Genomic DNA, 16,529 nt, shown 5'->3' with positions numbered 1-16,529 from the left:
TACTTAGTTTGGTACGTCAACCAGCTGTAGGAGGAGTCTTGGTTGTTCCAAACTTTTTTTCATTTAAAGATTATGGAGGCCGCTATACTCTTAAGAACTTTTAGTGAGGCAGGTTTTTTTTTTTTTTTCCCGCAGCCTTTTCAAGATCCATACCTTGACAAATTCTCTGAGCTCTACAGTCAGTTCTTTTCTCATGGCTTGGTTTTGGCTCTGATATGCATTATGAGCTGAGAAACCGTATATAGACCAAGGTGTCTCTTTTAAAATGATGTCCAATTCACAAAGTTTACCACAGGTAGACTCAGATCAAGGTGCAGAAACATCTGAAGGTGATCAAGAGAAAAGACAGGCTCCCGGAGCTAAATTTCAAGTTTCGTATCAAAGGGTCTGAACACTTATGTCAATGCAAAATATTAATTTTTTTATTTCTTTTAATTACAATTACAAAGATTTCTAATCTCTTTTCGCGTAGCCATTATGGGGCACTGAGTGCATATTGATGTGCAAAAACTAGTTTTTTTCCCCCCCTTAAATTGGCATAAAGCCACAACAGATCAAAATATAAAAAGAAAAATCAAAGGGTCTGAAGACTTTCCAGATGCATTGTATATTGTTTTTTTCATATTGCTTATTTACAGTGGATGTCAGATTACTGAATACCCCAATTTCAGTAGCCCTCCCTGTGTGAAAATAAAAAAAAAAGATATATACTTACCCCTTCACGGCCGCTGAGATCCAATGCTGCAGCTCTCTGTGGTCCTGGTGATTCCTGTGATAGTTGAAGTCGCAGGTTATTGAGTGAATGCTGCAGCCAATGAGAGACTGCAGAATCGCCACCTGTTCGCCTGGCATCAGAGCTTACATCCTGAGCGTCATGATGCCAGGATTTCAAGAACGTGACACAACATGCTGTCATTGGTTGCAGCTGTCACATGATTTCACATTGTGATTTCCTGCGACATCTGTCACCACAAACTCCTGGACCACTTTGTGCAGATTTTGATGCAAAATTTGGTGCGGAATTTACCCCTCATTTGAAAAGATGAAATCTGCCCTGAAATTCCGGTGCTGTAATTGACATGCTGCAGATTTAAATTCCGCTCTTCATGCCCATTTCCGCAGCAGATTGTTTTTTCTATTGTGTGAGAATGAGATTTTTAAATCTCATTCCCTTTTCCACTACTGGGGTCCGCATAGAAAATCCATGGAGAATCCACACAATGTGAACGTTCTCTTGTAGTTTCAGTTCAACATTCCACAACAAACTGACGATAAATTCATTAGAGAAGGTGAAGTTCTCAGAGAAGGTTAACTTATGCTTTCAGTAGGCCATAGATGTGAGATTTAAGCTTGTAGAGCCTGCACCACAGCCTAAACACTCTAGTTGAGTCACTCCAACCAGAGAGCCACAGCTTGATGTTCATTGCTCCTTGCAATACCTGCTAGTGGTGTGCAATGCTTCGTATATGACGGAAGACTCATTATAACATGTATACATGGTGGAGCCATCCGTACCATCCAGGGGATGGAATCCAACCGTGTGGCACTGTAGATGACTGGAAAGTATGTAATATGGCTCAGAGCTGTAGCTTGAAGCTCCTTGGCCCCAATGCAAAACCTGTAACAAGGCCCCCAACTATAATGCTTTATTCATAGTACTGGGCTCCCTATATGGAGAAGAGAGGTCTTATGGGCCACCTAAGGCTCCTGGGCCAGGGAGCAACTGCATCCCCTATAGTTAACCAGTGATATGGCACCTATCCCATAACGTAATAGCTAGCCTATCAAGTACATGAGGAACTGTATGTGTTGAGTTGGTGCTGTTATGAATCAACTTGGCATCATAGTTGCCATTTTGTTATCCAATGACTGTTCTGTCCTAGACCTACTACTTCTGCAAAGCAAATTTCATTTCGCATTTCTGTATTTGTATTTTTTGAGCTATAGAAAACCTAAAAAATATGGTGTACATAAACAGCATCTTCCCTCTTGTACATAAACCTTACATACATACACATGTCAAACTTGTAATTTACCTAAGTGGTTGGTATTGATTGGAATATATTATCCCTATGATTTGTAACAGAACGCCGTGACTCGTAGACACTTTGTTTTAAAATGCAGATTTAATTTGAGTGTACAAAGCTTTGCAGGAAGTGGTTCCAGTCGCGGAGTAGAGTGGAGCATTAACTCTTGCTACACATCATTTTTAGCCACTTCTAGCTGCCTGGAATAATAACACAATATTTCTAAGGGACGGCCGGCTGATTACATTAATTAGGTTCGAAGAATGTCTAGTACAAGCGTGAATGTGAGGTCAGTGCTGGGCTGACAAGACTAGAGTCTGTTCCTCTGAACCTCTTTATATGTAAGGCTAATAATTGAAAATAAATTGGCTCTGAACATGGCTTGCAGCTATGAATAGATATTACAGTAATAGGCTTTGTGTGCCATTTTCCATGTAAATGGGCTATGATTCTAAAGTATCTCGGCACACAAAAATGTCAAGTGATTTAATACCTCCAGATAATGGAACTAACCCGAAATATTAAAGGGATATAAATAAATGATATTTATTATCTTTAGGAAGGTACTTATTATTCCTATTATATGCGCTTTCATAACCCCTGTGCGTTCTGTCACCGCTAATCAGCCCAAAGGCCAAAGGTCATTTATCATTCGCCAAACATTTTCCTGGTGCAGTTACGCAAATATGAAATTGATTTCTTACCCCCGAACAATCCGGCGAGATTAAAAGCTGCAGGATTCAGATTGCATGTGATAAAAAATTGATTTTTAATAAATAAAAAAAGAGAAGAGTTAAAAAAAACATGAAATGCTAATTCTCCAGATGCTTGAATTAGATAATGGCATTGCTCTGTGGAGATGGAATTACCTGCTATGAGATCAGCAGGAACATTACAAAGCTGTCTGCCCTGTGATCAGTAGGTGTCAAGATCCTTCATGTTGACAAATGTGCTGTCCATAAGAATCTGTGGAAAATGTTTTAGCAGCAGGATGATTATGAATCAAACCTATGTGAGCCTGCAGCCCTCGCTGCATCCCAAGCCTTTCGTATTTGTTGCATGACAAGTAAATGTATCTTGACTTCCCTTGGAGATTTTTTTTCCTGCTCTGTGTTTGAAAGACACACAGCAAATTGGCAATGGTATTCTGTACACTGCAATTTGTATCCACCATTTAAAATCTGTAGGCATAGAATGTGAGGGCACGCCTGGAGGTCATTGGTGGTGGTGGGGAGACCAAGCATATCATATATAAAAATGGAGCATTGTCTGAAACTAGTCTTAGGGTTGTTCATGGGGTGCAGCTATGATTAGAAAACCATGCCATTCTTGGTTGGGGTTGGTGTAGAGATTATCTTAACATAGCATTACACAGTAGATGGTGGCTGACTGAATGTTAGATCAACCAATAGCTCTGTCTCTTGAGTCTATATTTCCCCAAATATATGCATGATTGGTTTGGCTAAGCATGCATGACCTCTGAATGGGGAGAGGGAAGTAATTCCCTACCAGACACCTGAGGCAGAGTCTTATCTCAAACAAAAGCATTGGCGCGTGCTTTTTAGAGAACCCCCTTTAAACCTAGTAGATTCCCCCTTGTCATGGGTACAGACCTGGGTATAAAGAGGTCATAAGGAACATCTAATGATTAGTGTTGAGCAAACATTTGAAACATTCAGTTCGTCCAGTTCACCAAATTTAAGCAAAAAGTTGAGTTTGGTCCGAATTCGTTCACACCAAAATGGAACTTCACGAATACCACTAAAACTTGTGTATAAAACTGTCAAACACCCATAAAACAACTCCTCATGCTTTTTCCTCCTCCCTTCTTTAAATGTGGCTTGCACTGATGCCTTACAGAACCAGGGCCCTGGGTTTAGGTTTGACCAAGGATAATCCCTCCATGGAGTTTGTATGAGTTTGAAGAAACTGATACAAACACAGGGGGAACATATGAACTGCATGTAGATGTTGTCTTTGGTCAGACCTGTACTTGGGACCCCAGGGCTGCAAGGCAACAGTGCTAACCACTGAGCTGCATTTTGAAGGTGGAGGAGTACTTTTAGCGGGTTCAGTTGAGACGAACTGCCGGTGGGTCAGGTTCACGCCGAACCCAACATTTAGCAAAATTCTACCCAAAACGGGGTTCTACTGTTTTGGTTCATTCAATATTACTAACTATGTACAAAGCCATCTGTTTTTTTCCAACTGAATAACCCCAAGCTTGATCTAGTTGTTTCAAGAGGCAGGGAAGGATTTGGTGAGAGAGGTCTTTTGGTGGCACCAGGAATACATGCCTCTGGTATTTACAGCATATTCTAGATAGAAACCCTCTCAAATAAACTATCCGTCATTGCCTTTTAACAACCAATGCTTCTTGGATTCATCCGTGTACCACATGTACTTACAGTAAGCCAGCAGCAACTACTTCAAGTAGTTTTCATTGTACTTGGACTTAAAAGCATGTGCTCAGTTATCCCCACAATATACAGTGAGTCTACTCAGAACAAAACACATTTCCTGAATATTTTTTTTTTCAATATGGAATCTATCATTATATAGAATTTTATGGACAAGCCAAAGCAGATGGAATTTTTGTCTTGTTAATGGTATTTTGGGATACATCTGCTATTCGACAGACCACCTGTGTGGAAAGAAAATGAGCTGGCACCCGGACAGTTACATAAATGGCTGTTAAATATAAAATATATCTTATCAAGGGTAAAGAGAAATAAATGCTGACGTACGAGCAAATTTAATTGGGTGTCTGAGTTTCTTTTCAACTTTTTTATTGAGTTTGGGTATAAATATATGTTACATTATATAGTAGAAATGCGCACAATGCTTTTATTGTGTGTGCCATAAAGTAAAGATATATTGTCAGTCTAGAAGGCGGGTGTTATGTTTTTTATATTACTATAGTTCAGCCCGGCTATTGTGGTATTCTCCTGTATTATTAGATTAATATACGCTGAATGTACACACAGATTTAACTAAAGCTTATGATTCCATAAAATTGGTAAATGTCTGTGTTTCGTTTTAATAGAACGCTGCAGTTAGTGATGAAAATAAGTGCTTGATTTTTGTTTTTTTTCCCTGATATCAAATTTGTATGGATTACTAGTCGTTAACTGCATGTTTTGGAGTTCCCTCAAATGTATATTTGCTCATTTTGCAGATGTCCGCTATAGAAAATATGGCTGAAAAGTTGGAAAGCTTCAATGCCCTTAAACCAGAGTCCAGTGAGCTGATACAGTCAGTTCCTTCCATGTTCAATTTCCGAACCTCACCAGCTGCCCTTCCAGAAAATATTCTTCGAAAAGGGAAAGAACGATATACCTGCAGGTATATGACCAAGACAATGAAAGTCATCTAATAAACACACGTTTTTTTCCTCTTAGGCCTTATTTACATGGGTGTATTGTAGTTGGCTTTAATGCTTTATAGAACATCTGGGCAGCCTACAGTTCTAATGAACTTATGCCAATATAGAGATCTATGATGATGTTTGGTTCAATAGAACGGTGGTGGGATTGGGTTCATGGTACATCCCCAAATTTAAACAGTTAAACGTGGGTACAACGTGTCTAAAAATTTCTAAATAGAAAATAAGAGCTGGGAAGTAGAAAATTAGTTTAATTCAAAATTGATCAAAACAAATCATGACCGATAGTAACCTAGTAAAGTTTTTACTCAAAAGTGGGAAAAAATAGACTGAGGGGAAATAGATTTTGTAAGATTAAAACCTTTTGTAATCAGAGGTATTTACATTTTGGACAAATGGATTTGAACATTTTTTTAAGATAGTCTCCTCTCTAGTGATGAGTTGAGGAACCAAATTTGGGAGATGTTGCCTAGACCTTGGACTGAAGAATTGATTGGAAGTAGCCTATTTGCTCTTACATGAATGGGATAAAGTTCCCCATAAGAAAAAACTGGGTTTACGGCATGACCTTCCAGAAAAAGTACAAACTTAGAAATTAACCTGACTTATTTTTTTATTGAAAATTATGACCACACAATAGATGCATTTTCGAGGCAAGCCTCTTCCTTAGCAGCATTGGGAGTGAACTACATAGCTGATGAATGTTGACTTCCCATAGTCATGTTATCGGTCTCTGTATAACGCAGGCTGCATGGACTCCAGTGTCAGGGCTGTGTAAAGGGATCATGGTGTGCAAAACTGCAAATAAGCTTCCTTGCATCTTGGAAGTGCTGATTCCCTGCAATGAGCTGTTTGCAAGCAGCCTGGAGCTGCCACACTCCCACTCGCTTATCTGCAACTTTTACATATGAAACCATGAACTTAAAGGGGTTTTCCAGGGAGAATACTAATGACCTGTCCTTAGGATAGGACATTAATAGTTGATTGTGTGGGGTCTGTCGTTCGGGACCTCGACCGATCAGCTGAGGGGGTGCATGCTGTCAGTGCTGCAAATACACAGAGGTGAGAGCGGAAGCAGTGGAAGTCTCCTCGACGACCACTGTGTAGCGGCCGGCGCTTGTAACTGCATGCATGGCGCTCATTGAAATCAACGCGAGCTGTGCCTGCAATTACAAGTGCCGGACACTACATAGAGGTCGGTGCGGAGACTTCTGCTCTGACCCCTGTGTATTTCCGGTGCTGATAGCATGTGCCCACTCAGCTGATCGGTCGGGGGCCAAAGCAATGAACCCCAGCTAATCAACTACTGATGACCTAATTTCCACAGAACACCCCTTTTAAAGGATCATTCCTGCATATATAGGACATGAATTAAAGGGCAGTGAAGGAGTGGAACTTCATATAAATGAAGAGAAAATGTGAAAATGAAGAGAAAATGTGAAAATGCACACACTTTTTAAAGAATGGACCATAAAGTAAGAAAAATGCCTTTTAGAGTTTGTTATGGCGTGTTGGAAGGGCAGATAGACATATAGTATACGCTCTGATTGCCATTACGGAGTCGGGAAGAAATTTTCCCCCAAATGGGCTAATTGGCTTCTACCTCTTGGGGTTTTTGCCTTCCTCTGGATCAACTAGGGGTTGAAACGGGCTGAACTAGATGGACATTGTCTTCATTCAGCCTAACATACTTTGTTACTATGATTTTGATCTTAATGACTGGACAACTTGTTTTGGCAAACTATGCTAGGCAAGAAATACAATTTTATCAGAGGGAAATAAGGAGAAGCTGATAAGAGGAATACAATAAAGGCAGGTGTGGGAATAGCAATGATAAAATGAGGCATAATTTTCCAATATTGTTTGCTCCTAGGTACTGTGGAAAAATCTTTCCTAGATCTGCAAACTTAACTCGCCATCTACGGACCCACACAGGAGAGCAGCCTTATCGGTAAGAAATACTTAATCTTCGTCCTGTGTTGCTTAATTCCCTTCTTGTAGGGCAACAGTATTAGATGCTTAAAAACACACATGCCTTTTGTAGTTGCAATTGATTATTTATTTTGGCCTGATTTTTGGCGTTCTCATCTGGTGAGCATATATTGTTTAGATTAAATGCATGCAGAAAGATCTAATGATATGTTGTAAAGAAGCTGGCTTCAATGAGTTTGGTGGGATTTTCATCAATATGGAAGTGAGAAAGGATTGTTGTACATATTAAATTCTTTATTATAGTCAGTCACAAAACATTCCTCGAACACATGTTATTCATTCATGGTTTAGGCTGCAAACCACCTTTTGTCAATACTTCCTCATTACAATAATTCAGCAAAGAGTCACTTTAGGAGAAATCATTTCATTCTGGAATTCCTAGGAAGAACTAATTCTAACCATGAGCAATATGAAGCAAGACTCTTGTCACCAGCCTGATTTTTTTAAATTTTTTATTTATTTATTTAATTTATTTATTTTTTAAAATTTTTAACCTTCCTTCATTCTTGACTTTTGATTTTTAGATGCAAATACTGTGATCGATCCTTCAGTATCTCTTCAAATCTCCAAAGACATGTCCGAAACATTCACAATAAAGAAAAACCTTTTAAATGTCATCTTTGCGATAGATGTTTTGGTCAGCAAACCAACCTGGATAGACATTTAAAGAAACATGAGAATGGCAACATATCTGGTAAGCGATACTGGTTTTATGCTGTAGGTTTTGTCAGAAACTATGTTTTCCTATGTTTGGAAGAAGTGACCAACGAACAGCTCTGCATAGAAGGGATTCAAAGTCAAGTAGTCGCAATATGAAAATAATTCAATTTAGCTTTTCAAGTCTCTCAAATAGTCTTCTTGGGAAACCCCTAGGCCCCCCACACTTAATAAACATGTGTGCCGTTACTATGTTCATTGTAAAGTTTGTCTGGCTCAGAAGGGGTTCTGTTTTCAGACAATAGGACATTAAGTTTACAGATGGATTTCTTATGTTTTCTCAGTGACCCTGATCAAGTAGTGTAGCACCGTTCCCAAAATTCTAGTTGTCTCAAAGAAAAACCCCAGAGATAACCTACACAATGCATATACATAACTGAGCTTCTCGTTCTCTTCCACCAGGTACTGCTGCGTCCTCCCCTCACTCGGAGTCTGAAGGCACCGGTGCCATTTTAGATGATAAAGAGGATTCCTATTTCACCGAAATAAGAAACTTTATTGGGAACAGCAGTAATACCAAACATTCACCCTTAAACCCAGAAGAGAGGTAAGCCATATGGGTGTGTGGACCAGTAGCATCATTACAATGAATGGCAGCTGTGTAGAAGAAACTGGTGCTGAGTAGAGCAATCGTATGAAGTTCTTGTCCGACTAGACATACACAGGTTCTTGCAGTCTGACAGTACTAATTTTATTAATAGTTGTACCAATTATATTGGTGATAAGTAGGGATGAGTGAGTATACTCGCTAAAGCACTACTCGCTCGAGTAATGTGTTTTAGCCGAGTATCTCCCTGCTCGTCCCTGAAGATTCAGGGACCGCCGCGGGGCGGTCGCTCCCTCTCTCCCGCCCGCTCTCCCCTGCTCCCCGCCGCAACTCACCTGTCAGCCGCGGCGGTCCCCGAATCTTCAGGGACGAGCAGGGAGATACTCGGCTAAGGCACATTACTCGAGCGAGTAGTGCTTTAGCGAGTATACTCGCTCATCCCTAGTGATAAGTAAAGCCCAGGAAGGTTAGTTTAGGCAGTTGTTGCTGACTATTATGTTTTAGGTGTTCATGATTTGGTCTAAGAAGGTTAATTATCCGAGAAATGGCTTATTCTAGGTTTTGCTTGTGCTCAACACTGGTTTGTGGATGGCAGTGAGGACTATTCAGGACTGTACTCCATTACGGTCCCCAGGAAAATCTGGTATTCCCTGAACTTTCAGATATCCAAAGCTGACATTTTTAAAGGGCTCCTATTCCCCAAAAATATATAAATATTATGGTTATGATTTATTTTGGCAAAAGCAAAAATTCTGTCCACCGTAATCCAGAATCTGAAATTGAGCAATTACAAATTACTTAGCCATTTTATACAGTCGGCATAAAGAACCGTAAAGATCAAGGCTCTTTTTGTTTTGCTTGTTTTTGGGCGATCTTTCTATCTTTACCTATGCCCACATAGCATTGTAACGATAATATTTTACAGAATGCTTATATAAAACTCTTGAACGATGCCGATACAAAACCTATATCGTTGTTTGTCGATGGACGTCGTCATGTGCATTTTCGGCTAATAAGCATCCAGTTTTGTAATACCCAATTGCTGCAGCTGGATGTCTACCCATATATGGGATTTCTTTCTATGCTTGTTATACAACATGTTCAGATATTTATACGAGCTGTATTACAACATTATCAATAACGAGTGTATTTGTATTTTCTATTTATTTTTTTTATTGGTGGTTTTCTTTTAACATCTGGTTACAACATGTCCCTAAACAGGAAGTTAATAAGCAGAGAGGGTCATGGGGTCAGCCAGTGTTTCCTTTTCAGAATTCTGCATTCTGACTGCACTTGATGGATATTTTATCCCTGGCAAATTGCTGAACTTGGAGATGTAATTAGCAAATCTGTTTATTCAGTCATAAAGCGTTCCTTTCTTTAGGTCCAATTCACAAAACCTTCATCCATGTGAGGTAGCAGAACTAGCACCATTGACTTGGTTTTGCTACCTCACATGGATGTATGTATGTGTGTGTATATATATATATATATATATATATATATATATATATATATATATATATATATATAATTTATATTTATTATTTTTTTTTATATATATTATAATTAATTATTTTTCTTATTATTTCTTCAATTTTTGTAGAGTCCAAAACTTCTATCGTTACACTCAGATAAAAGATGATAGTCACTGGGTATTTGAGTGTTCCCATAATTATCCTGTTTGACTCAAACAGACTCATTGCATATTTAGGGTTTTTCTGCTTCAAATACATCATTTCCTGATGTTTTTTTAAAACATTGATCTTTCTAACAGTGTTGACTTTTCATGTTTCCTGGTGGGGGTGATGTATATGGGAGGAGAGCTTGCAAGGAAAAATAGACCCAGAATAGTGAAGTCTTTAATTTACCAAGGGAGCCCATTGTCTAGGAAGTGTGATACATGATTTGAAAAATTACTGACTCATTTCTAATGTGGTTACAGATCATTTGGTAAATAGATTATTTCCTGAGAAGAAAAGGCCCGTTTTGTAGATTTGACAGAAGTTGCTCTGTGCTGTGGCTATAATGGAGCAAGGAGGTTTAGATGTAATCTAAATATTTTCTTTTACAATTCACCAAGAAAATATATTACAAGTTTATACATTTTTTTATTTGTGTTTTTTACACTAATGCAAGTTTTAAAAGAAATACTGTAAAAACAGAATGATTATTTTTGAAAGTGGAGAAAATTATGCATCCAACACAATTTACCTAAGTGAATCCCTTTCTACTTGGATTATGTTGCACCACTACATCCATGCAGATTACATTAAAATTGCCTACATGCATATAAATATATAAAACAAGTAGAGCTAAAGCTGATCCTTATGATGGTTTGAATAGATTAGATATTTAATATGTGATTTTAAAGCAATAGGCTCCAAATCATTTGCCATTTAGGTCCAAACTGGAAAAATTCAAACATGACTGTAATATGTGTTTCATATGTCTCTTTAGAATGAATGGTGCCCATGATAAGATTATGTTGACTGGTCAGAATTCTGATATCTTGGATGAAGATGAGATTGAAGATGACCCTATCCTGGAGGAAGATGATGAAGAAAGTGATATTGCAGGGAAATCGATGAAGGAACCCAACTCAAGTCTACTTGAAAATTGCAATGACAATGAATTTGAAGAAGCAAGTAAAGCTGATTTAAGCTGTAAAGTCTCACCCAACAGGTTAGTGTGATTTCTCTAAATCTTAGATCAGTTGTTAGCAGTGAAATGTATGGCCAATGTTCAAATTCTACTTACACAATCTCTAATACATAGGTATGACGATGAAGACTTCAAAACTGGTCTTTCGGCTTTGGATCACATCAGGCACTTCACAGATAGTCTTAAGATGAGAAAAATGGATGAGGGTCAATACAACGATGATGATCTCTCTTCTTTCACATCTTCCCATTTGGCAGAAGACTTAAAACCGCCAATATATAGGAAGTCCAAATCCCAGGTAATTGGAAGGTGGTGATTAAATATAGTAAACCTTTAAATTTGGAAAGAAGAATTGTAGTGAAAAAAGCACTGTTGCAATATGGCAAAACCTTTTTTGTGCACATGGTGTGATAAATTTGAGGAAGTATGTTAGCCATATTCGACACTTCTTTGATGCCTTATGGTTGGTATCTAGACATACTGGGGTATATTTACTAAATGGTTTACATCAAGTTTCTGGCATAAAAAGAAGTCTCACAAATTGGCAAACAAAAGTTACACAATTTGGCACATGACATGATATCTTTTCTCACCACTTTTGAAAAGAGGAGGTGCTGATCAGGAGGGGCACGGCTATTTAGATTTTCGTGTTTTGGTGCACAGACAGCCCAGATATGCGCTAATGCTTGCTCCTCTTAAAGAGGTTGACTGGTTTGACAATTAACTGTCAGGTTCAGATGGTCTAAAATAACAAATCAAGAGGTACTTACCTGTCCTGGAGATCCAAGGCTGCAACTCCTGCCGTTCACCCGGTCTCTGACAGTGGAGGTCAGGTAACAGCTGCCTGCTAATCAGAGGCTGCAGTGTCACTGCCCATTCTCACCCAGGATGTGAGTGTTGATGCCAAGAGTTCGAACAGTGATACTATGCCTCTGATTGGCAGGCAGTGATAGCTTAACTTCTGCGGTCAACAGAGACCTGATAAACTGCAGAATTGCAGTGCTTGATTTGTTATTTTAGGCCGTTGGCACCTGACTAGGGATGAGCGAGTATACTCGCTAAGGCACTACTCGCTCGAGTAATGTGCCTTAGCCGAGTATCTCCTTGCTCGTCCCTAAAGATTCGGGGGCTGCCGCAGCTGACAGGTGAGTTGCGGCGGGGAGCGGGGCAGAGCGGGCGGGAGAGAGATCTCCCCTCCGTTCCTCCCTGCTCTCCCCCGCAGCTCCCCGCCCCGCGGCGGCACCCGAATCTTTCGGGATGAGCGGGGAGATACTCGGCTAAGGCACATTACTCGAGCGAGTAGTGCCTTAGAGAGTATACTCGCTCATCCCTACACCTGACCTTTTAATCGTCAAAAAGAAATCAGAAAAGCCCTTTAATGCATTTGTCTCTGTAGTGCAGTCTTTATTTAAACCAAAAATGTGAAATGCCAATCTAAGTAAATCTCTCCCCTCTATATAGTTTGTGTGCTTTGAAAAAGTACACATCTTTCATACATTTGATGCATTTTAAGGCTTCATTTACACGGGCATGACTATTTTTGGTGAGCCGTGTCACGGCCACAGCGCGGCCGAAGAATTGCGCCTACAAGAGGCAGCCGTGACCAACTCCCGTTTTAATGCCTGTTCAGATGGCTGAGGCTGTGGCGCATATACGCCGCAACCCTGAGATACCGCCGACTGGGGGGTGGGAGTTTAACTCTGCTAACCCCCCCCCCCCCCTCCCCACCCCCTTCCTTGCGTTTTACAACTATGAGAGAGGGCGGGAGCTTAGCAGAGCTAGCACTCCCCCTCTCTGCTGCAGCCTATGGGAGCTGCCAGCAAGGGCGAGGGGTGGGACTTTAGCATACTTGCTCCCGCCCCCTCTCATTGCAGACAGCTGGCAAGGGGTGTAGACTGGGAGAGAAGAGGGAGGAAGTTTACCAGTCACTCTGCTAAACTCCCTCCCACCCCCTTTCTTCGGTAGCTGTGATAGGCTCCTATAGGAATCTATGGCAGTGGCTACCATATTCTAGCCGAAGATATTTTCTTTTCTGGCTGGCGGAAAATCAGCTGGTCAGGATGCGCACAATATGCGCTATCTTGGCCGGCCATTTTAACACATTGGGAATACGCCCATCTGAACTGATGCATTGAAAACCAATGCATCAGATGGGTAGATTATATCGGCTGGCCATGAAAACACGCTCGATATACGCTCCTGTGAAAGAGCCCTAAAACTGTTTTTATAAGCTGCAATTTAAGACTGTTCTAAATATCAGCTGATTTCCATCAGTTTAACCTTGTTTTCTCTGCATTTAAGGCCTATACAATGATGCTGTCTCTGTCTGACCAGGAACCAATCCATGCAACGGGCCACAATTCCACCAGTATGTGGCACAACATGGCAAGAGCAGCTGCAGAATCGAATGCCCTACACTCCATTAGTCATGTATGACAATTTGGGGACAGCTCTATGGGACCAAGTCCAATACTTCGCATGGCTCTTCCATATGTGACTTTTTAGGGGGAAAAAAAAAAAGAAAAGACTGAAGAGCAGGATGCCTTATTACCTGCAGGTCATCTCAAATCATGGTGACCTTAAATGGAATAATTTAAGAAAAAAACTATTTATTCTCATTGTTTTGTTTTGCACAGCAAAGGCAGCTGCTGATTTCCTGAGCAAAAAAAAGACAGAATATGAACTCTTTGGACTTTGGTGGACGCTGAGTCTTCCAGCTCACTCTGTGTTCTCTTGACACACATACAAGCACTCAGAACGGAAAGGAGAAAAAAAAAATTTGAATCATTTTTTTATACACACTGATTTACTACAAGTGTGGACGGAAGAGTTGCTTCATTATAGACGATTTCTATAACACGAGCTTCATGTATTTAAACACTTTGAAAACAGAAGTAGTTATTTACAAATGTACATTATCACTTAATGTAGAGAATAACAGGGAATCATTTTGTTCTTTCCTTAACTGTGTCTTAATTGTTTTTTGGGGGAAAAGCAATTATGTGTATATTCTGAATTTTGCAATGTTGAGTACTTAAAGAGAACTTACGTCGATAAAGGTCCATTTTCATTGCTGATACCACTAATATATCTTACCGTTCATTGTTTGCCAAATCAAGGTGTTGACATTTTAATTTTAGACAATCATGTCAGTGTTTTTGACTTTTTTTCTGGCTTGTATACTTTGTATTTATTTCTTTTTTTTTAATTGTTTGCTCCAGATAGCACTGTTACATTTCTTATGTTGCCAAGAGCACTCACACATTTTGATATTGTCTGGATACAGATTTATGTATGTGCGCGCGCTGATTTTTGTGTTTGAGATTCTCTAACACATTATTCCTTTAAGGTGAAAATAGATGCAATTTTTTTAGTTTATTTTGTTTGTTTGTTTATTTTTTTAATACGATTTTGTTCACTTGTACAAATTGTTTTAATTTCTTTCATGAACGCATGATTCTCCTGATTAAAATTGTATTTGTTCTTTTATGCTGTTTGTCTGTAAGCTTGTGTGTTATGTTCCTGTCAATCCTGTTTGTAAAATGAAGTGTTCCAATCCTGTTTTCAAAGAAAAGTGTATTTTTTTTTTCCACTTTTGAGGGACCGAATAATTTTTTTTTTTTTCTATTTTTTTTTTTAATTGTTTTTTTTTTTATAATCTCATTTTGAATAATTGAGGTACTTTCTTTAATTGTTTTGTATAATTGTAATTGTTACACATTCAGTGCATTATTTTGGGAGGAGTAAATACATGAAAATAAAGAACTACAATGTTGGAGGATCAGTCTTAATTCCGTTTGAGTCTATGAGAAATATTCTTATACTTGGGATTCTGTTTACATTTTAAAGGGGTTTTCCAGGCAAAGACTAATGTTGACCTATCTTCAGTATAGGTCATTAATCTCTAGGGACCCGCTGATCACGATCACGGTAATGAACTGATCACTATCAGTGCAGTATGGGAGCAGAAGAGCCCTAACTGGCTTTAATGTGATTTAAATCAATGTAAGCTGAGGTCTGCTACTACACTTCGGCACTTCTGCTTCCCAACACCGGGGATGAACGCGGAAATGTAATGGCTGCTTCAGCTCATATTCCCTATGTTGCACGGCCGGCCTGCAGCACTGACAGTGGGCCGGAGAGGAAGGTGATTGCCGGTGATAGGTCACCAATAGTTTTTGCCCCGAAAACAGCTTCAATGTTTATAAAATCCAGCTACTTACCTTTAATGTGTACCCAAAGTGTGTTTTTTGAGGTCTAATATCGTATTCTTTTAAGGAAATGGTTGTCTGAAATTATTGCTGCTATAATTCTGGCAATGGCTTTTTGCTGCCATGGCAATTTTTCAGAAGACAACTGTCATGGCTGCACATGACAGACCAGCTACAGGTTACTTCAAAGCTTGATCCAAGCTCAGCAGTGCTATATTTACGAAAGTTGGCAGTTTTTGTGGAAAGACATTTACTATGATTGAGGTAGTAGAGATTAATGTTTAACGGGAATCTGTTGGCTCCAACATGCTGTCCAAACTGCAGGTAGTATGTTATAGTGAAAAAAGCCAAGTAGATTGATTTATATAGTCTCATAAGTAGAGATGAGCGAGTATACTCGCTAAGGGCAATTACTCGATCGAGCATTGCCCTTAGCGAGTACCTGCCCGCTCAGAAGCAAAGCTTCAGCTGCCGGCGCCGGGCGGGGAGCTGCGGGGGAGAGTGGGCAGGAAAGGAGAGGAGATCTCTCTCTCCCTCTCCCCCCCCCCCCCCCCCCCCTACTGACTGCCGCAACTCACCTGTCACCCCCGCCGGCAGCCAAACCTTTTGTCCCGAGCGGGAAGATACTCGCTAAGGACAATGCTCGATCGAGCAATTGTCCTTAGCAAGTGTACTCGCTCATCTCCAGTCATAAGAATAGATTCAACTTAGTCATTTTATTCATTTCTAGCTCTGCTCATTCTTAGCTCTACAGTCCAATGGGCGGTCCCATCAGTGATTGACAGCTATCTCTGTATGTACAGTCATACACAGGTGTCAGTTACTAATAGGACCGCCCATTGGACTCAGAATGTGCTGAGACCTAAATGAGAATTATACTGAATCTTTCCCCAGGAAATTATATATATATATATATATATATATAGCTGCATTCAGACGAACGTATATCGGCTCGGTTTTCACGCTGAGCCGATATACGTTGTCCT

At 39.8% G+C, this 16,529-nt stretch overlaps 1 protein-coding gene across 5 annotated transcripts in view; it reads left to right on the top strand.

Moving 5' to 3' along the window:
- The window catches only part of MECOM (MDS1 and EVI1 complex locus), a 478,689-nt gene extending 463,756 nt beyond the window's left edge, over positions 1 to 14,933 (top strand). For all 5 annotated transcript variants that reach the window (XM_066600793.1, XM_066600776.1, XM_066600783.1 and 2 more), the window contains 7 exons: positions 5,206 to 5,372; positions 7,286 to 7,363; positions 7,929 to 8,098; positions 8,524 to 8,668; positions 11,129 to 11,353; positions 11,447 to 11,630; positions 13,634 to 14,933. In XM_066600793.1, the coding sequence (XP_066456890.1) occupies positions 5,206 to 5,372; positions 7,286 to 7,363; positions 7,929 to 8,098; positions 8,524 to 8,668; positions 11,129 to 11,353; positions 11,447 to 11,630; positions 13,634 to 13,768 (1,104 nt within the window). In that variant the 3' untranslated portion in view covers positions 13,769 to 14,933. The remainder of the gene's footprint in view (positions 1 to 5,205; positions 5,373 to 7,285; positions 7,364 to 7,928; positions 8,099 to 8,523; positions 8,669 to 11,128; positions 11,354 to 11,446; positions 11,631 to 13,633) is intronic.
- Positions 14,934 to 16,529: the final 1,596 nt, after the last annotated feature.

Source organism: Eleutherodactylus coqui, chromosome 1 (assembly GCF_035609145.1).
Source record: "Eleutherodactylus coqui strain aEleCoq1 chromosome 1, aEleCoq1.hap1, whole genome shotgun sequence".
In the NCBI taxonomy this organism is placed as follows: Eukaryota; Metazoa; Chordata; class Amphibia; order Anura; family Eleutherodactylidae; genus Eleutherodactylus; species Eleutherodactylus coqui.
Note: the sequence above shows the minus strand (reverse complement) of the source record. Positions and strands in the feature narration are given on the sequence as shown.